The sequence below is a fragment of the Chaetodon auriga genome, chromosome 7, assembly GCF_051107435.1.
Source record: "Chaetodon auriga isolate fChaAug3 chromosome 7, fChaAug3.hap1, whole genome shotgun sequence".
Taxonomy (NCBI): domain Eukaryota; kingdom Metazoa; phylum Chordata; class Actinopteri; order Chaetodontiformes; family Chaetodontidae; genus Chaetodon; species Chaetodon auriga.
Window position 1 is genome coordinate 13,922,826 of NC_135080.1, and position 22,234 is coordinate 13,945,059.

The 22,234-nt window shown below is 42.4% G+C and overlaps 1 protein-coding gene across 1 annotated transcript; it reads left to right on the forward strand.

The window, feature by feature from the left end:
• The first annotated feature begins 1,690 nt into the window (after positions 1 to 1,690).
• On the forward strand, positions 1,691 to 4,832 carry LOC143323765 (uncharacterized). The gene is made up of 2 exons (XM_076735829.1): positions 1,691 to 1,814; positions 2,463 to 4,832. Exons 1-2 carry the CDS (start codon positions 1,782 to 1,784, stop codon positions 3,684 to 3,686), a joined length of 1,257 nt encoding a protein of 418 aa, XP_076591944.1. The 5' UTR covers positions 1,691 to 1,781; the 3' UTR covers positions 3,687 to 4,832.
• The last annotated feature ends 17,402 nt before the right edge of the window (positions 4,833 to 22,234 follow it).

Here is a 22,234-nt window from a genome sequence, read left to right on the forward strand (position 1 = left end):
GTGGGTGACACACAGCAGCAGCAGCAGCAGAAAGTAACGAAGTCTCTCGATTAGCTGATATCAGCATAGGAGACTTTATTTGGATTCACTGGTCAGGTGATTCTTACTTTGAGTCTCTGCTTCACTCTTGCCCTCATTTTCCCACATATCTCATTGCTCAGTCACCAAAAACACTTCTGTCATTCTGTACGCACACAGCAGGGTATGTGTGGTCACTCGAATTTGCTTTGAGTGCATTTATGGGCAGCAAGAAAAGAGTGTGTGACATTTGTATTGTCTTGAAAGTCAGATGACACTGTGTAAAAACAGGCCTTGTCATGTGTGAGTCGAGGAAATGACTTGGTGATTATGTCCGCAGTTGTACTCTACAAAGTACCAAAGGATCACATAACACTGGCGTGCACACACATACACACACACAGACACACACACCATGTTACTGTAATACGTTCGTTGGGGAGGGGGGACAGCTGCCACACTCCTCTGAATTCCTGTGAGAAGGAAAGCAAAACAAAAAAAAAGCATAACTGCTGCAACTCTTGCCGTAGAAATAACAAATAAAAGCATCTTCAGGTTTGTTTGTGAAGTTTTTCGACATGTTCGACATGATGAAGAATGACATCCTTGTTTTCCACTGTGGGCCATACAGTCCAAAGTGGGACGAGGGTGTGAATCTTCCACAAAAACATCTTCACAAAATGTGCTCAGTATGATTCATGTGAAAATTTAAATAGTGAAATAGGCATTGCAAGAGTGCTAAAAGAAGGGTGAAACACAAAATAAAAGCATTGCTCCATGCTTTTATTTTCTATCATACTGCATGAGAGTCCAGTGTTCAGGTTTATGTAGATTATTGGGCCCTGGTGTTTATTTTTACTCACTTCTATCTTGTTTTCAGCCCAAAGGTTTCTGCCCTCTACCCGTCAATACCTGTGTTGGTTGTGCTGTGGTAACTGTTGGACTCTTTCAGGGCTTTGGTGGAATACTGAAGATCCGCTTCAGAACAGAAACTGAAGGAAATAAGGGGAAATGTAGATGTATGTATTCTGGTAAATACATACATGTCTCTGTAGGTAAAAATGCTGAGAAACTTTACAGAATGTGACCAGTGACAAGATGATTTAACATTTCCTGAAACCCTACAATTAGTCATAGGAATGTATATACTGTAAATATATGATTACGTGTCTGCGTACGTGTGCTCTGCTTGTTCGTGTGGGATGAAAAGGATCAGTGTACAGGTCAAAACAAACAGCCTTCTTCACACATGGGTGCTTCGGATCCTGAAAGTTTTCACACAGCTGGAATGATTGAGTACTTTCTGCAAGAAAGTTCTCAGCATTCATAGGAACATGTACAGCACAAGAATAAATGTAGAAATACAAACGTGCGCTGCTTTAGGCTGCCATGGAGAGAGTGCATGAGAGCTATGTAAATAAGCCGCTTTGCTTTCGCATGCCTACAAAACTGAAACATTTCACACAGCTTGCTAAAAATACACAGTTTTCTTTCTTTTTTTTTCTCCTTTTTTTGTTGTTGTTTCACTACCCACCCTCCTCTGAGCTCACTGTGAAACCTGAGGCAGAGGGAGGGTCATCCGGGAACATAGCATGTGGAAACTCCTCCCCAACCTTGGGAGGAGTTTCTAGAGCTCATAAGCTATATAAGCTCAGTGACCCAATGCAGAGTTAACTTGACTCAAGTCTGGACACAGGTATCAAACAGTGAGCCGTGGATCAGAGCTGAATCTTCTTCTTTTTTTTTGGCTAAAGGGGTACAGCATGTCCGAAATGCTTGACGACATCTTCACAAAGGTGAGTCAAAGTTTGTGAATTGTTTCCTTTTATTGTGGGGATTAAAAAAGGACTCCATGAAGTTGGAGCGGGTTAACTCTTTAACTCCTTCCTGAAGTGTTTGTTTATTCCTCCTCGTTTCATTCCTCTGGGAATCGCTGATTTGACAGCGAATTCCTTTTGAACCGAGTTTAGTCACCGAGGATTTCTCCATTTTAAAGAGATTATGAGATAAGGCAGACAGTCAGCGCTTGACTGGTTGTTTGTTTCTCGAATTACAACCTTCCACTCGCAACATATTCATGAGAAATAGAAAGAAAACTGCAATTATCTACATTTGTATTTTGTGATTTCATGTAAATGGCAGAGAAAGGTTATCTAACTTCTAGTAGTGTTTTTTCTTTCTCTTTTGTTTTTTTTATGATTGTCTTCTTAATGACTGTGTTTTGACATTTTTTTTTGTCTCATTTCTTTCTTTAAGAAATGAAAGATCTTATAAATGAACCTGCTTTTCAATGAGTTATCATTACCTGAATAAAAGACTCTAACCAGAAATAGATTTGTTGTGGAAAGTAGGATCAAAAAGGAAAGAAAAAAAAAACAGTATCCTGCTTTCAAATGAGTAGCCTCAGTGTCTGGATGTTAACTATGTCAACTATCTTGTGACAGAACTTCATGAACCTGGCCCTGGATGAAGTCCAGTCTCAACTCAAAGTCCCAGGGCAGAGTCGGCTGAACCGGTCAGGCTCCTTCTTCTCTCCCCCCTCCCCTCCTGCCTCCTCGAGCCACAGCATGAGCACGGAGCATGTTAACAGTAACGACAGCGGCAGTCCTTTCTGGTCATCCAACATCTGGAGCCAGGGCCCTGTCTCCAAACCGAAACAGCTCCCCTTCAGGCCCGACCGTTCCATGAGCCTGACCGAGTCCAGCAGCAGCCTGCTCTCCTCCTTCGCACAGCTGAAGAACCTGGAGGCTTTTCCCTCAGGTCCTGCCACTGCTGTGGCTCCACCGCCGGGCTTCCCGCCCTCATCTACCCTCCCAGCTCAGGTCCAACCAATGGTGTCCCCCAATCGTTACAAGACCGAGCTGTGCCGTGGCTTCCAGGAGACCGGCAGCTGCAAGTATGGCAGCAAGTGCCAGTTTGCCCATGGTGAGGCAGAGCTGCGAGGACTGTACCGCCACCCCAAGTACAAGACAGAGCCCTGCAGAACCTTCTACAACTTTGGCTACTGCCCTTATGGCTCACGCTGCCACTTCATCCACGAGGATAAAATCAGTGGTGGTCCATTACCGTCCGCTAAATTCCAGAATCAACAGCAACAGGCTCCAGCAGCAGCTCGCCACCAGTTGCGCCAGAGTGTCAGCTTTGCTGGGTTCCTGGGCTCCTCACGCAGCTCACCTCCTCCGTCATTCCCTTCGTCCTTCAACGATCCTAACCTGGCGTTCAGCCGTGCTCCCTCTGTTTCTCCACCACCTGCTGATCTCCTGTCCCCAGTGTTCACTGACTCCCTGCAGCGGGAGGCAGCCTCATTCCAGTTTGGCAACTACCAGACCCGTGCCAGCGCCGGAGACATCCACAACATTCCTCTCATCCTGGAGCCAAAGGCCTCACGCTGTGTGTGTGGCCATGGAAATAACTTTAACAGCAACAACAGCAGAGCCTTCGCCAGCATGGAGGACGGGCACCACCAGGACAGCAAGATTTTTCCTGGTCCCGGAGGCCACGGAGGATTCACGAAGCCTGCTGGACTCCAGCGTTTCTCCTCTGAGGACTCCCTGGAGGACAGCTACAGCAGCAGCAGCGGAGGCTCCAGTGGAACCGAGTCTCCAACGTTTGATGGATCATCCACCAAGAGGCTCACTGTGTTTGAACGCCTGTCGCTGTCCGACTAAACAGATGCAAAGGGAGAGAACAGAAGAGAACTGACACCTTGTTAACTGTGTCTGTTCGTCTGGACTTTCTTCAGAACCAGAACTGATCAGGACAAGTCAACTCTGACAAAAATAACACTTAACGTTCTTAATTTATGTTTGTAAAAATGGAACTCATCCTGGATAAACTACACATCCTGAGATGATTTTAGTACCAAAATGTTATCAGACTCTATTTTTATACTTTAAACCATTGTGTAGCCTTTTAGACCTTTGTATGTGGTCTTCCATATGAATGAACTCCTCTGCAGGTCTTGACAGTACCAGTAAATAGCCTGGTTTGTACTTACCCTAAATCTGTAGTGATCAAAATGGCTTTAGTGATAATCATTCATTCCTGTGCCTTAAAGATTCTCCCTGCCTGATAGGCTATTTACTCTTGGTGCCACAAACAGTTTGTTTGATTCAGTAGCCTTAATCAGTGAGACCTGACATGTGTCATTGATGCCATTTTATCTGTGATATGCACTTTACAGCTAATTCAAATGGGAGAAACTGTCAAGTCTCCCAGTAGCATTCAAACCAAAGCTTCATTCTTCACTCTGCTCTCTCTGTGTGTATGTGGGTGTGTGTATGTGTGTGTGTATGTGTGTGTGTGTGTGTTTGCCTGCGTGTGTGTGTGCGTGCCTGTATATATGCATGTGTGGGTGTATGTATCGTTTTTCTGAGACCTGGGGTGCAAGCATGTGTAAGTTGCAGAATCCTGAAAGATCAAAGTGTGCTTATAGAGAAATGTGTGTCAGTGAGGTTAGATCTAAATATCTGTGATAAGATTCAGTTCTGTAAAATATTCTGTCATCTTTGCTGGTTTGTAAATTGCACCCCATGTTTTATCGTCCCCTGTTTGTTTGACAACCTGGTTCAGGGACTTTAACACCGCAGTATTCCTTTCGGTTATTGGTTGCCTTGTGTTAACTTAAACTAATATATTTATTATGATATTTATTTGTGTTTAAAGAAAAAAATGTATTTTGTACGTTATTTATGGAGAAATATTTCAAGGTCTGTGAAATACCAATGTGAGAAAACGCAGTCAAAAAGAGAATCTTATATTTTTAATTGCCTGAAAGGGACAAAATAAATTTCTGAATAAAGAAATGAATGTATGCTGTTATTTTTGGCTCATTTGTTATTAATTGTGAACTACAACCTCATACAAGATGTCTTCTGAATAATATATATAGGCCACTTACAGATTTCACACTAATCATAACTAGCACCCTCACATGTACAGCTTGTTAACATCCTCATCTGCAGAACCTTTAAGAGATTTTATATACCTTTTCTGCTCTATCACATGTTGCATGCACAGAAACAGAGACAGAATAGTCTGTTGCATGTAGAACTCAGAGCCTCCTCCTCTGTGACTGTGTTTTGTGGCATACAGTGTCTTTGTTGTGTATACAGTACAGATGACAGCATTTATATCACCTCATGAACGGTGGCATGCATACACGTTAGCCCTTAGCTTTTGAATCCCAGGTAAGCTGCAATGCTTTGACAAAAGTAGTCCTTTTCAGTGATACTCCAAACTGGCGGAACAAAGACTAACAGCAGTAATTAAGACCAAAACACTGACATTTGATTGTTAATGTTATAGAGAATACTTATCTCATGTTTTCTGACTGTCATTACACACATATTTTGTGCATTAATCGTGGACACGGAATGCTCTGTCTTCACTGGAAAATGTAACAATCACCACTGCTTGCTGAGCTGAATTGGCCATTCTGATAGAAACCTTTATGGACATGGGATTGTGCAAGACACAATTACAAGTTAAGAAGAAGTTCATGAAAATACCCTGTTGCAATTTCCCATTTATACTCCCTGTGCAACCGTGTGTTGAGCAACCACAATCCATCATGCTGTCAACGCACTGGATTCCGTGTAGCAAGGCTGTAATCTGGAAAAAGAAAAAAAAGAAAAAAAAAGGCAATTTTTCACAGTAATGGCTCACACTATCTGAGAAAGAGATACAAACAAAAGGCGCTCATTGTATTAGTCTGAAAAGATATTTAAGGGTGGAGCTTCTGGGTCTGTGCGTTACACCTTTATTTTATCTAATGGCCAGCAGGGTGCAACTCCACTGGTTGCAAAAAGTTTAACTCAAGGCATCAAAACAGCAGTCCACAAGCCAGTGGGTGACATCATGCTGGGTTCACACTCAATGCACCTGTACACAAACTGTGGTGTGGTTCATTTGTAGTGAGCACATATGGATGCCCGACTACAGGACTGTGTTCTGTTGGATATGTATGTAGACACTTGTTTGAACCAAAAAGCTAAAGTGAGCAAATTTACACAATATTCAGTGGATTTTCCATAATATTCAGGATGTCAAATACTGGGTTTAATCAAAGATGCATTGTGTTAGTGTCTTATACTTTGGTCAGTTCCTCAGTTAACAGAGAGTAAAACTTAACTCGTGGTATTGGCAACCATTTCAATTTCAGACTTTTGTGATCAGTTAGCATCACTTTATAACTTAACATACAATACAAGGGTCCGTAAAATTATTGCTTTGATTTTCTTAAGGTTATTCCAATTATACTATACAATTATATTAGTACAGTACAGTAAATACTAAGCACATATACAATAGCCTGCTCAAGCCTTGTACAGAGGAACAATGTAGCGAACAGTGACAAATGCACATAGAGAACGGCATACATAATGTAAATAATGTGCTTTTAAACTGCAAGTGAAAGCAAAAAGATCACAGTGAAACTCTAATGAATACAGAATTACATTAGAAAAGTACTGTTAAACAAAAATAAATACATGTAGTTGATCAGGTCTCCAACCTATCCACCCACCCATACCTGATCTCCCCGCCCCGTCTCATTTCCCGTATTCTTCTCCTCCATCATTGTTTATGACTGATGATATCCGCCTGCAGTCTCAACTAATAATGCTCTTGATCAATAACCTCTTTATTCACTTTGTTTTGCTTCTGCCCAGCAGAGAAGCTAAAAAAAAAACCCCCACAAGGCATAGTGGAGGATACGGGAACAAAAACCTGCTGTAGTTTCAAAACTCAGTGTGAACACAAAATATGAGTCCTGAAACAGAGTAATACATCATTTCTTTCCTTTAAGCCAAACCGAGGAACTAAACTACACCCTTAGAGATGCTGTCACCAATATCAATATCATTTTTACCTCTCTATTGTTCTATGGGCTGGCTGGAGTACACATGGGCCAAACATTGATGTACAGATGTACATGTGTCCTGTAATGAGAAACTCCCTCTAAGCTTCCTGGTCTGTACACACAACTGTGTATTACACACCGCTGAAATACACTTAAGACATATGAGCCGCACACTCAGTAAACTTCAGCCGTGGCTCATACTGTGCATTGTGTTTTTAAACCCTTGTTCCCCGTTGGACCAATGGCAGGATGTGTTGCTATGGCGATGGACAATGACCACAAAGAGTAAACAGCAAAGACAAAAAGAAGGGATCGGTGTGTGTGTGTGTGTGTGCGCACAAATATTAACTTCCCAGCCCGTTCTATAAGACCAGACTGGTTAAAGTTCACCAAACTGCACAGCTCGCACTTGACACAATGGAACTACAGTCACATTGAACGCAGCGTTTATTATCCTCTTGTCAGGGCTCGTGTTCATTAATAAAAAAGCTAAAACAAGCCTTTGACACCGCGTATGTTGAACTCCCGGCATCATACTCAAGGTTCTTAATTCCTTGCAAAGAAATTTAAGTATTATTTTAATCGTTACCTACAAGTTGTTCATATTTGTTTCATGTCTCTTCAACCCTCTGACCCAACCACAGTAACAGGTCTTTCTTAGCACAGGCCTAACATAACCACCACCCTCTGTGGAGCTGTTAATAATCAACCACAAAGCTCCGGCTCTCAAAACTCTCTTTACCCAAGTCACCTGATCCTGAGCACACAACACGAACACACACACACACAGACACACACAGTCACATTTCCATCCCTTTTGTGGCTATTACATTACCTTGCAGACTTGTGTTTTGTCCCCATAAGGAAGGTGAGTCCTCACAATGTGACTGTGTCAACAATGTCCCTACAACATGAACAATACAAGCACACACGAACACACCTTAGAGATAAAAATTCAAACCTGGTTTGAGCTCTATTAATGCAATAACATATATCATGTTGTCTAAAGGTGAGGAAGAGATGCAGAGATAGTGTTATCTAAAGAAACTTAAGCAACAGTTTCAAAAGGGCAAAACAAACATTCACGCGTGTCATAACTGCACACAACAGAGAACAACAGAGGGTTTGTTCTTGAGGGACAAATTACTGTCGAGCTAGTGGCAAGATTAGGTAACCTTTTTAAACTTAGACAAAAATAAAAAATAGGCATGAACTGACTGTGAAGTGAACAGGTAAAACACAAAAACTGAAACATGATAGAAGGACAAGAGGGATTACAAGAGCAGGAAAAAGAAGATAAGTAAAGGTGAAACTCCTCTGGGAAGGTGGTGAAGAGTGCAAATTTCTCCTTATCGTGAGTTTCTGACAGCAATCTGTTTTCAGCTTAGCTGCTACTTTGACCATTTCTGTTGGAGCTTTTCAACCTGAGGCAATCAGCAGCAAAGATTGGATGTGTGTGTGTGTGTGTGCTTCTCTGTGCTTGTAGCTTGTGTGCAAACTCAAGCACCGTGAGGTTTCAGCCTTGATTTTCTTACAGCTCCCTCCCTCTCTGTCATAACCTGCAGATTAAGCATTATGGTTGAGTAATCTTTCAACCCCAAACCTCCGTCAACCAGTTCAGAGTATGACGAAGGACATTATGTAACTTCTGCTTTACTAACTGGGTCATTGGAAGGACCTACCTTTTTATCTTGGAAAAGATAAAAACCTGACAGGTTAATGCACCTTAAAGTACTTCAGAATAGGTAATTTGAACTTTGACCCTCCCCCTAAAAAGCCCCTTTTCAGCTTGGAGTTTGCTGCAGTTTGAAGTGGCCTTTGAATGAGAGCGGTAAGCTAACTCTGTAGCACTATTGAAAGAGTCATGATCAGAAATATGATTGAAACAATCTCTAAAGATGAGCGACCGAGTCTGAAGAGTCACGCTCTTTATTTTTCTACCTGTGTTCTTTAGCAGCGGTTCACACCTACTTTAATATCACATTATTGCCCTCTACTGTTCAAAATGTTGTGCGTTTCCCATGATGCTTAGCACCGTGCTGATGACTAACAACCACAGAGTTAAGTTTCCTTGACTCACCGCTATGACTCACATTCACATGCAAGGGGAGAGGTGAAGGTGTGAAAAGAAGAAATGCGACACAACAGTGTTGTGTTTGTGTTCTATTCTGTGAATAGAAGTAACATCTGAGTAACTGAGGAAAGTGAAGATTTGGGAAACTCATTTTCAAATATGTCGCTTCCTTTATTTTCTCATCAGGTGACTAACTCATTACGATATCTTCTGATTATTTTTAAATTATGCCTCCATTTCACTTACTGATACAGGCTTGTATCAATAAGCATAGTTTAAGCTTTGCTATGTCTTACTTTTTTACTCTCTTTATGTTTTACAGTTGCAATCATTTTGAATACCAGATTCCAGTTTAGAGATGCTATGGGAATTGCAGACATGATACACCGCCCATGACATGTAGATTAAATCAGGGACATTGACTTACGGGCAACAACACACAAACTACATTAACCTGTACTTCAGCAATATTCACCTGCATGTCAACAACACAGGATTTACAGCACACTCAATTAAAGCCAACAGTACACTGACAAAATACATCGCTGTCATCCACACATAAGAAATCGCTGTCACATATAGAAAACACAGGAAGACCAGGAACACAGGAAGCCTAATTTGCAGAATCATAGAATCCCACCTGCCCCTGCAAAAAATCTACTGTTTGGCCAGGCTGTTGCACTCTGGTCTGCAGGCACACGTATGATGGAGGGGGCCCACTCAGGTGAGGAAAACAACATTATGGGGTCTTCATGAAATGTCACATAAACAGCTTGTGTGTGCGTGTGTGTGTGTGTGTGTGTGTGTGTGTGTGTGTGTGTGTGTGTGTGTGTGTGTGTGTGTGTTTGGGGTTGGGTGTAGGGGTTGTTTGGGACTTGTTTTTTTGGATTTCTCCACACAGAGTTTAAGGGCCCATGCTGCAGGGAGTATACATCCCCTAAACTGAGGGAATAAACACTTAACATGTATCGTGAAGCTGCCTTTCCTGTGACATGTTCAAAATAAATGTTTTGGCTACTCCTTCTGTGTTTTAGCAGGACTTCTGGGCCTCTGTTATTGACATGAATGACTAATCCCTTTGACTATGTGACAAAAAAGTACCAAGTTAATAACAGCAGCTTCATGCAGAGGCTCTGGCTTAGGGGCCCGTGAGCTCTTGGGACCCTTGGCCTTCGGTAATCCACCCATGTATCCACGCACCAAAACAAACATCCCTCTCACTGCTAACCTACATACTTACATACTTAGTTAGCTAGAAAGCGAGGAGGAGAGACCCAGGGAAATTAAGGAGAAATAGCAGCGTCAGTAAGTCAGACTTGGAAGGGAAGGAAGGAGGAAATATTTGAGTAGTGACATCATACTAACAGAGTGGAAGTGCTATCCTTTTATAGCCATGTTCTCTTTCTCTGGCACATTCCTCAGCTGCAGAACCCTCCTCCTCCTCCTCCCGCCCTCTTTTCCTCCAGCTTCACTCTTGTGCTAGTCCAAGTGGTGTGACGCAAACGCAGGGAGCAGGGGGAGGACATGGAAGAGGGGGAAGGGGGAGAGGAGTTGGCAAACTCAGTGAAGGGAGACGGCAGAAAAATTCCCTGAACTCCCCCTCTCCCAGCCCTCCTCACCACTTCTCTTTTCCTTTCACTCTTCCTCTCTCCACTTGCACTTTCACTGGCTGGTGTGATTTGGGAGCGGCGGTGGACTCTGAGGAATACGTGACAAAGTGCTCTATTTCCGATTCCCTGGAACACTGGAGCGATTCACTGGGTTTCAAATGAAAACCCCTGCCGCTTCAGGAAGTTGGGTCACATTTTAAGACTAAAATATTATTCGGATTTTAATTGTGCTGTGCATTTAAGTCTTATTTGAAGCATTTTGTTTGTCATTTACTGAATCTTTAACACTTACAGTGTTATCACGTTAAGGTTTACAAAACATTCTACATAAGGGTGAGAAGCACTGTCAGCGTGAAGAATAGCTATTATTGTATGTATTATCTACCAATTGCATTCATCTTCCTATTTTACAGAACAGGAAGTGAATCTAGATGATGTGGTGTAAAAAGCAGAAACAGCATGCACCCCATGGGCTGTTGCAGAGGCATAAAAAGCAAGATGAATAATTGGATGGCAGACAGAACTGAATTATTAAGACACAAAGGTGCGCCAATGAACCGTATTTACACAAATCAATTCAACTGTGTTTCTTTAGATGCTACGACGTCCTCCAGGGAATGTGTTCTCAGGTTTGAGAAAACAATGCATTTTTATAAACCATTAATAATATTGAGGGGGAAAAAAACATCAAGAAAATAAGTCAAACTGTTTTATTGAAGCGTGAGAACATGAGCAGCATGATCCAGTTTCTGCTGTGTGAGTAAACTTCGCCCAAGCTGCTGCAGACTTTAAACACAAAAGCCTTCCCCGCTACATCGACCATGAGCCCAACATCAAGACAAGTTTCATCGTATTCTTTGACTTAAACTGGCGTGATTGCTTCACGAGCGTCACTTGTTTTTCTTTCCTTTGCTGTCAAACATCAGCCCCCCCCCCCCCCTCCAGTCCTGTGTGCCACCCCTGCAATGACAACCAGCTCGAGACCTATATTAAGATAATTAATCAAATTTACATGATATGTTTGGGTCTTATTGCCTGAATTGTTCGACTTTAACTGTAGCCATCTGATCAGTTGCATCAGGGTGTTGGGCAGAAGAAGAAAGTCCCTTTTGACAGTTTCACATCTGTTTGTCTTATTAAAGAAGATCTTTCACAACAGGCTGGCCCATACATGTTCACTGCACGCTTCCTGTTCATGCTCACACTCAGTACGTGCTTCTCCTTTTAGACTTCACACTTCCTGTTTTGATGTCCTTTTCTTAATATGGTATGAAAATAAATTAGCACTGCGTCAGTGTGTTTATGAACAACAGATGTGTGACCTGCACACGAGATCAAAAACAGCTTTCTGTGTTAAAGGCGAAATGCCTTTACATTTCAAACATCAGCTGAGGAGGACAGGCCCAGTCTGGATTTAAACTGTACAGACCCTGAATGACATCAGTTTATATCATATATATCAAAAGGCTGCGTTTGAGTGATTTTATGGGGAGGAACTTAATTAGACATATTAATATTATGCTAGTACTAACTGTGAGGAAGAGTTTCAGTTTTGAGGGAATGTCATGGATGCCTTATTTATGCCTCAGAATTTAAGCTGCTATAATCAGTGTTTTTACATTAACAATGGATCAAAGGCTTAATGAAAGGGGCCGCTCGCAGTGGAGCCACAGAGAATTATCACCAACTGTGCAGCACTCTCAGCTCTACAGAGCAGTTTAGCATCTGCTTGTTTTGGTTTTTACAGCTCACTATATGGACTATGATAAAGCCGCTAAGCTATCTGCTGAGCACCAAACAGCACACGGAAAAAGTTAGCCACTAGCTGGTGAACATAGAGGCGAAATTCTTGTCTGAGGAGCTTGTTGAGACCAAACCGGAGTTAGAGGGAGAGTGAATATTAAACTTACATTTGTCAGGTGGTCAAAAATACTACTCAGAGTAAATGCTCATATCTGTTCGATGTGTAAATAAGGAACTGTTTGTAAACACATTCACCACATCAACTTCATAAGATAATAATATGTCAGTGTGCTGTTTAAATCATGTTTCCACTGCCCTCAAGTGGCCAGAGACTCAATTATTGCATGTTTGAGGCCAACTTGATGACAGGATGTCAATCTGGAAGCAAATACACCATGCAAGGTTAGGCTATAATTTTAGCTCAGTTCACAATTTAAGAGTTTCCAACAGCAGAGAGATGAAAAGACATCTGTCAGTTTGAACAGACTCTGGCTTAGTTGGAAGAATTGTACAGTTCCTCACACAGCAAATCCTCCCTGTCTGTTTCCAACCATATAAATACATTGTAAGTGAATAAATATGTCTTCCTTTTATTTAGCTTTTTTGTCTTATTTTTCACATTATTGCTGAACTCGGTGAAACGCTAGACCTACGGTAATTTACGCAAATTTTCGGGATGTACAGAAACATAATGCATCATCAGGGAATATTAAAAAATGATTTGTTCCCGACTGTTAGTCTTCCTCATTTTCCTTCTCTATTTAGATATTCACAGAAACCATCTTCCCTCAGACAATGTTCTCATTTTCCACTGCGTGACAATATCTTTTATGTGATTCACAGCTTTCAAGACATTGTGATTTACGTCCTGATCCTTAAAAAGCCTCGATGCTGAGGGAGCATTATCATAGCTCAGCTGCTTCTTGTCAGTGGACGTGTTATTTTAGGCCCAGCGCTTCAGTTTTAAGCTAAAATCAGCAGCGGGCTTGTGGCTGCCGAGCCGATTCATGACACAGCACACACGTCTTAGCCTGGAGGACAATAGGCCTCTCTGTGAGGAAGCGCTCACACACATATGCACATATACACACTGCTGTGTTTATACAGGTGGGCTGAAAATGAAGTGGTTAGCGAGCTGTGTGTGTGTGTGTGTGTGTGTGTGTGTGTGTGTGTGTGTGTATGGTGAGTTTGGGTATTGAAAGGAAAGGAATGGATATGGCGTATGTGTGTTTAGCCTTGGCTTCCCTCCCAGGAATACATACCACAGTGACACTAGCAGTGCAGACAGCAGCAGAATTCCTTCTTATGAAAATAAGCATCATGGAAACCGAGAGGAGAGGAGAGGAGAGGAGAGGAGAGAAGAGGAGAGGAGAGGAGAGGAGAGGAGAGGAGAGGAGAGGAGAGGAGACAACATAATCTCAACTCAAGGGCTTTCTATCAGCTTCTCCTCAGCTTTCTCATGGTCTTCATCAACACATGGATCTGGCTTCGGCGTCATCGTGGTCACTAAGTGTGGAACGTCAGTCACACGATAACGAGTGGTTGTAAATGGGGAAGATCCCTGTGATCTGTCCCATACACGACCACTAATTTGCTGATGAAGCAAATCAGCTCAGAAACAGCTGATATGTACAAAAATGAACTGCCATGCTCTACGCCATTATATTTACCCAATATTAGATTGTACATTTGCTCCAGATCCTGTGTAAGGCAGACAGTACATTTTCAGACTCATACCTAACGTATCCCCCTCCCATCCACCCCGTCTTCAGCCAGGGTTTCTCAAACAGCAGCAAACTATCATTACAACAAAGCAGTGGTCAAGGAATCCAGAAATTACCGTTGCACACAAACATGCTGGTACAGCAGCAGCTGACCACAAGTGACAAAACAAACCGATAGAGCTCACGGTGGGAAGTTACAAACAGTTGGGTACATCTATGTGTGCACACGCAGAGACAGGCAGAGCTTTTGGGAAGTGAGGTGGTTTAGAGGCACTGACGACTGCAAAAAAGAAAAGAGGAAGCAAAGATTCTGATGACGCTGGTCAGAGTGTTTGGCTTGCTGCCCAACAGAGTGTTAATGAGCGCAGAACAGTGAGAAAAAAATCTATCTGGGGGGATTTTCATGATGGTTGTTCCCAGAGGTGCATGTCTTCTCCTCCCCTTTTTGTTCTTAGGGGGAGTGTAGCCCAGTCTTCAGGTACATACACACACACACAGTCAGGTTTCCATCATTTTTGAGGACCTAACATAGACTTACATTCATTTCCTGGAGACGTACCCTCACCATAACCATACCACAACCATGGGGACTTGTGTTTTGGCCCCAAAAGGAAGGCAAGTCCCCACAGTGTGACTGTGTAAACAGATTTATGTCCCCACAACGCGAGGAATGCATGGCCACACACACACACACAGACACACACACACACACACACACACACACACACACACACAGAAAGAACTGTTTTCATTACAACACGTTTCCTAGATACCAATATATAAATAAAAGAAAGTGGAAGACGTCATTTCACACGAAACTCAAGATCCATCAATATCCTTCTGATCAAACACACTGATCAATATTATGAGCTGTTGCCTGGATACAGTCAGAGGGGCGCAATGTGCGAATATACAGACCAGGAATCATCCTTTGGCTCACATTCGGGCACACGCACACGCTGATGCTCACATCCTCCCATTAAATACTATTGTTGCATTACTGCTCTTTGACTTGGATTAACGGATGAACTGTTGTCTCTTTTCAAACACACACTCACGCACACACACACACACACACACACTCCTTTACCATTATGTATGAAGAACATCTTGTCCCAGACAGTGTACACACACAAAGCTTTCAAATGCAAGTACAAAGAAGTCTACAGTGTATTCACACAAGCCCGTCACAGCTGACTCTGAGAGAGGTTGTAATGCTATGGGAGTAAAAAAAACAAAAAAAGAGTACACTGCTGTGACGGAGATCTAAACATACATTTCAACAGAATGTGAATTGCCAAACCTACTGCCCTTCTTCTGTCTAGATAAGGACAGGGTCAGACACTGAAAAGTACATGTGTACACAGCTATGTATACATAAACACACCGATAACATACACACAAGTTAATTCAGCTCGCCTCACGACAGCCAGTTTACAAAAGCTTCACAGTTTTGAAGCATATAATGTTACAGATAGGAGAAATGAACACGAATACGCACATTAAGACGCTGCCGGCGCTTTGAGCGTTGTTATTCTGTACGATTTCAGCATTAAGATTGCCTTATAGGAGCAGAAATAAACAGAAAAGCAGTTTAAAGAGCCATTGTTTGGATTGCACAAGGGACCTCATTATCTGTGCACGAATATCTCTGTGCAGCAACAACATCCATGTGCCACACGACACTGCCAAAAGGAAATATTTGTACTGCTGTTTTTTTAGATGTGCTTTATTCTGTTTACTGTGAGTTTAAATATCGTGTTTTTGTGAGTTTAAAGCGTCGGGGAGTCAATCCCTGAGCTGCAGGTTTGAAGGCGGTGAGTCATCCGCGGCCTCGTCTGTCAGTACATGTAATCTATTAAGGAACGTGCACGCCCATCACCTCATCACGGTTTCATCTCAGCAGAGTTACCCAAGGATTTGCCCGACTTCTAACCGGATTGAACATCTTGTACCTGCCGTATCCCAAACATCAGTCATCACAAAAAACACAAAGTGGATGATGTTGTATGTTTGTGTTCAGCCGACCCTGGCACAAAACCAATAAACCGGCGGCAAAATATGTCGGGGATTTTCACACGCAGTGAGTGTGACGCTGCACAATAACAGACGAACTGCGTTTTTTTCTGTGTTCCTCTTTAAACTGCTTCGATAAATACGTTTGTTGCAACACAGCTCCTTATGACGCTCGTTCAACATTTGGCTGCACTTCTCTCTCCAAACACCTGATAGCACTCTTGTTTTTTTGACGTTAGTGATCTTTTTTCTCTCCAAGTCTGACGTAATTACCAAAAAAATCCCATCTGGAGGTTTTACAGATGAAGATTTCTACTAATTAGCTGGAGCTACTTTTGAAATTTGTTTCTTTCGAGGACTAAAATCAGGCGTGAAGAACACCAGAACAAACTGTTCTAATTACTTTTTTTTTTTTGTCTGTCGCACATTTATTTCAAGGAACAATATTTGAACTGCACACAGCCCACTCACTCTCATTCTCTCTGTCTGTTTCACATGTGGGCACACACACACACGCATACACACACACACACACACTCTTCACCTACTCCTCTGTTATATGATGTTTTTTTTTTGTTGGAACTTTAAAACATGCTCATAACAGTTGATGTATCACAACACTTTTCCAGGAGTCTGTCTCGATTTCCCTCCCTCTCTCACATTTTTGTAGCTCTCAGCTCTTCTTCCTCTCTGCTCTGTCTGGCTCAGCATGCTCCTGTTCCTACATCATGACACCGTTCTCCCTTCCATCAGAATGAATTTTGCTTAAATCTGATCACAGTCGGTAAAACTGAAGCTTTAGATGAAGATAGATAGATAGATAGATAGATAGATAGATAGATAGATAGATAGATAGATAGATAGATCATTTTCCTGTTTAAGGCTCTGCTGCTCTGGTCATGTGGGCCTGACAAAAAGTGATAAACCATGTCTGTGTTATTACAACAGAAGATTTGCTTGTTTGTTTTGGGTTCAGGAGGATCTCCAGGAACTGTTGCTTAACACACACACTGATGTGTGGCTCTCTTCCAGGGACTAGGGTTGTGTAAATTCCCCTGCCTGCCAGTCACTGCGTTCACTCGTCAGGTTGGCTCGCTGCCTCGGCCTCTTCCTCTCAAAAAATGAAATTGTTTCATGGGTATAGTAGTATGCAGAGACACGAAAAACATATACAGTCTGGGGTAACACATGCAGATGGTGTGTCTCATTTCTCTGTGCAGAAACTGAAATAGCCAAATTAATGGAATCCAGTCAGTGAAGTACCCCTAATAAAAATTGGAAATAGTGCAACAGCTCCCCCCGCTGGTGGATCAGACACACAGACGAGTAGTAAATTGTAGAGTTTTTTTCGTGGAATTTATTCTAATGCACAATGATGAGATAATCTCTTTACATATATATGAATCACAGTTCTAATATGAAATGAAACTTTTCGGCGTGGCCGTTAATTCATGTGCTGTATGATCTTTGCTAAGTTGGATGTGTTACTGTGAGACCTTTGAACAGTCTGTCACAAGGATCTTTAAACTACACATCTTTATGGCTTCCTTCCCTCCTTGATTTCTTTCATCACTCTTTCCGAGAAAAAATAAATCTAAAAGTGGGGATGAGCCACGTTACGACATAAGAGTGTACAGAGACAGCACAGTAACCATTTTCCATCAAAAGCAGCGTTGTGACACTTTTGGGTCATAACCTTTTTTTTTTTTAACAGTTAAGTGGGTGATGGCACAATCAAAGGTTACTATGCTGAGTTGTAATCATACTTTTATCCAGAAGAGGGCAGCAGAATCAAGCAAATATGAACAGTGTCCCAGCGTAATCATACAGGATGTAGATACTCAGCTCTTCTTCTGCCTGTGAGCACAACACACACTATTAAAGAAACTGCACAACTGACTTTACTGACGCTGTAAATATAAAAATGTGTTATGCGGAAATGAATATGGCTCTTTTCTATGGCTTGAATATCATATTACACTACGAACATGGTCACCCCATCAAAGTATGTGAACATCTGAACATTTCTCACCCATATGTAATTAGTGAGCATTTCATTCCCAAACTATGGGCATTAATAAGCTACTTTAACAGTCTTCATCATCTGGACAGGCTCTAATGAGGTCTGGTGTTCTAACTGCAGTAAGTGTTTAAGGGAAATGAGGTTGGGACTCTGTACAGGGCAGTAAAATTTCTTTATGCACCTTGCTTTGCTCTCGGGGACACCGTCATGTTGAAAACAAGAAGTTCCGTTCCCAAACTTTTGCAGCAAAGTTGGAAGCACAGTATTGTTTAAAATCTCAAGGTAAGGCAAATCTATTTGTATGGCACCTTTCAACAAGGCAATACAAAGTGCTTCACACTAGACAGAAGAGGTATTAATAAAAAGACCCATATAAACAGCATTTTAGAAGAGTAAAACAAAAGATGAGAATAAGATGAAATAGATATAAGACAGACAAATGTGTTGAAAGCGCTAACGTCTTAACACCCCCCATCACTTTCACACTCTGAGTCGTGGTCTCTTACTCCGTGCTGCTCCGTCTGCAGACATTTGTCACAGCTTCTGCGCCCTCCTTCTCTCTCCCTCCGCTCTCCTGCTCTCCAACTTTCTAATTGAATCCACAGGAGTGAATTCCAGTGGGCAGGAGAGAAGGAGAGGGAGGGGGGAGGTGATGTCAGAGGTCAAAGGTTAGGCTGTGACCTTTGCCCTGTGAGTAGAACCCTACTGTGCGGCGATTCTGGATGTGTGCGCAAGTGTGTGTGTGTGTGTGTGTGTGTGTGTGTGTGAGAGAGAGAGTGTGGGGGGTGCATGAAACAGAAGGAGTGTGAGAGTCATAGTTGTGGAGAGTTTATGCATAAATGAACATTCCTGCACAGTCACTCAGGTTATTATGAGTATTCATGAGAGGGCTGCCACGCCTTTATGGTAATGCTTTGATATAATATTGCTCACCTAATGGCCTTTGTCGTCTTCTCTGTAGTGGTGGAGTGTAACAAAGTACATTTATAATGGTGAGGTACTAAAATGGTACCTCTCTTATATGCTACTTTATGCTTTTCCTCCACTACATCTCAGAGGCAAATAATGTACTTTTTACTCCATAACATTTATTTGATTGTTTTATTTACTTTGCAGTTTCAGATTATTAATACAAAATGTAAATCAACTAATAAATGATGCTGTGTTATTGTGCATTAAGTTACCCAGCAGTTTAGAGAGTAATTAGCATCAGTGGCACCTTTAGCAGCCGTACACATTAATGCATCAATGATTATAATCCAGTGAAATACAAGCCCCGACTCTAAAAAGGTAGAAATCTGTGTGAAACAGAATGTTGTTGATGTTGTTCAGTGTAGGGACTTTGTCAAACAAATGATGGCCGCGTGTGTCTTGATGATGCTCAGTCATTCACAACCAAGGATGGAGCGAGCTTCACCGCTTTGTGAACACATGACTGTATGAAGGATATTACTGCATGCATGTGACGTGATGTACATCATTCTGAAAAGGACCAAGTAAAAATGTATTTCAGGAAGGTTCCAGTATCATAAAATAGATGCTAAGACTGGAGGAAAAGGTTAGCTTGTTATTGAGTGTGTAGAGTCTCTAAAATTTCACTGTCAGAAAAACTCTCTTCCCAAACACACACATACACACCAGTGAATGGACCAGGGGGTACATTGTGAAAGAAAGACGGTGGGGAGGGGAGGGGAGGGGAGGGGTGGAAGAAAGCAGAGGAAAAGAGGAGCAGATGTTCATCAGGTCTATAGACCCCTCCTCCCCTCCCCTTAATATGTCACTGGTAATAGTAGCCTCTTTTCTGAAGAAGCCTGTGTGGGGCTGTAGAGGAATGACTTCACTTAATCATGAGTGTTTCAAAAGGCTGAGTGTGCAAGTCTGTGTCACACACACACACACACACACACACACACACACACACACACACACACACAAGAAGTGTTGCTATAATACATTTGTGTCACTGTTGACAATATTGGGATTATGGGTGAGCTACCTCTCCTATCTCCATGCTTTGCTGATATCCCTAAACTGGCTCTCAGGCATCCCTCCCACTCTTCCCGTTAATAGAAACACGCTGTAATGTTTGCTCATTAAGAGCTCAAATATGTCTAAGAAAAATGTATGGCTTCATTATTTCATCCCATTTCTTCAAAAACACCTTTGTTGGATTAGGTGTACAACAGCGGCGCCCTGCAGCCAGTCGTCCTTAACCCAACAGGGCGATGTCACCTCTGTAAATCTCCTGTAATATCAAACAGATGTCAAATCAGCAAAGCTTTCCTAATGACTTGGCTAATTATTTCACTGCAGGAAGATGATGTGACAAAGCAAGGGAATGCATCCCATGATACGCCATTATACATCTGGTTGATTAATCGCAAATCTGTAGATAAACCTTGGTGCAGATCCACTTTTAATGAAGCTGAATCTTTTGCCTCTGATTGCGTCCTTCAATGCCTTCCTCTCTCTCCTTCCCATTCCCCCTGTTTCCTCTAAACAGCCCCAGGTCCTGCCCCTTCATGCCTCTCCTCACCCCCATCTCTTTCCTCCCTAACAAGCCCTTCTATCCCATCCATTCACCTCCCTCTGTTATTTCCACCGTGTGTGTGTGTGTGTGTGTGTGTGTGTGTGTGTGTGTGTGTGTGTGTGTGTGTGTACGGGGGTAGAGTCGCAGAGGGCGGGCCATTAGTTTGTTAGTTGGTTCTGCAGCTCATTGAGCTCATTGTGCTCCAAAAGCCCTCTAGCCCAGCTGGACTCAACAAGAAGTAAGAACTCTCTTTCAAATCTCTCTCCACCTTTCTCCTCCCTTCTCCCCTCCCCCTTTCCTTCAGAATCCCCCACCACCACCACCACCACCACCACCACCACCACTCTCAGTAATCCCCACCTCACCCAAAAGGGATTGTTTATAGAAGTAAACTCTACTCTCTAAGCTAATAGCTTGTTTAGAGATAACATTTGTTTATTTACCCAAATTAACAGAAGGGCCTGCTTACCTCAAGCCCTCGTGTTGTTGACATCTTGCTAATGGCTTGTTGTTCACAGTGGTGGTCTTCATCCCAGGCTAACAAACAAACACACACAGCCAGCCTCTTAAGACGATGAACTAATTAGGCCAGTGTCTCACGTCTGGGTTAGCACCCGAGGGTCAGTCACAATATAATTAGGCCTTGTTCGCACTTGGCATTAAATGCACCTTGGGTCATATGACTAGTTAAATACAGGAGTGAGCACAACCAAAATGCACACAGGGATCCTCAGACTGTACTTGGACGTGGTCTGGAAATTTGTCCATATATGTGAGGTGATGTGGTGGCTTGGTAGTTAGAACTGGTTCCACTTTCTGTCATCTCTCTAATGTACACCTTTGAGGCCAAAAATGCCCCAAAATACTTAAAAATTCACCCACATATTGCAGTGAGAACGCAAAAACGTTTCTAACTGCAGTGTAAAAGCCAATAGACAACCTTTTAGTGGACATAATCTACAACAAAACCCAAAAAACTGTTGATTTAGAAGATAGGAAGTTGCCTCCGCAATGCTCAAATGTGTCTTTCTGTCAGATGTCGTCAGTTTCCTAATGATGAAATAAAACGAGATTGAGGAGATGAGATAACAAAAGGTCACGATACATTCTGATGCCACGTGGGAACTGCAGTCCATCTTAATTGCATCTCCACACAATCTGATCTGGATAAAACTGCCTCTAAACTTTACAATAGTAAATGGAGGAGCTGGTTTCAGAGGCAGACACAGGAAATGAATGCCCGTTCTCTTTGGGAAGTCAGCGTTGTGGGAATTTTGATAGTACCTGCAGAGGGTGATCGGGCAGAAAAAAAAAAAAAGGGATTACGTGCAATGAAGATCCGCTGCAAGATCCAAACCCGGGGGACACCAGTTCGGCTTCATATACACATCACACAAGTCAAAACACAGCTGGCCGAGACAACCTTCAGGCTGTGTAGAGTGGACCTATAGCATTACAACAGCACTGTACTTACGGGAGGAGGGGATTGAGACTCTCTGTCAAACACACACAAGCATGTACACATACACAAACACACACTTAATGGTGACCACTTGGCTGGACCAAAACAAAGCTTTTCAGCTGGCTTTGTTCTCAGCTGAACTCATCTTTCTAAAGCGGCTCAGAGCCAAGGA

Bases quoted from the DNA above. Each gene is read 5' to 3' on its own strand.
- LOC143323765 (XM_076735829.1), top strand. From the start codon at position 1,782: ATGTCCGAAATGCTTGACGACATCTTCACAAAG. The intron at 1,815-2,462 runs GTGAGTCAAAGT...ATCTTGTGACAG, and splicing joins TTGACGACATCTTCACAAAG to AACTTCATGAACCTGGCCCT.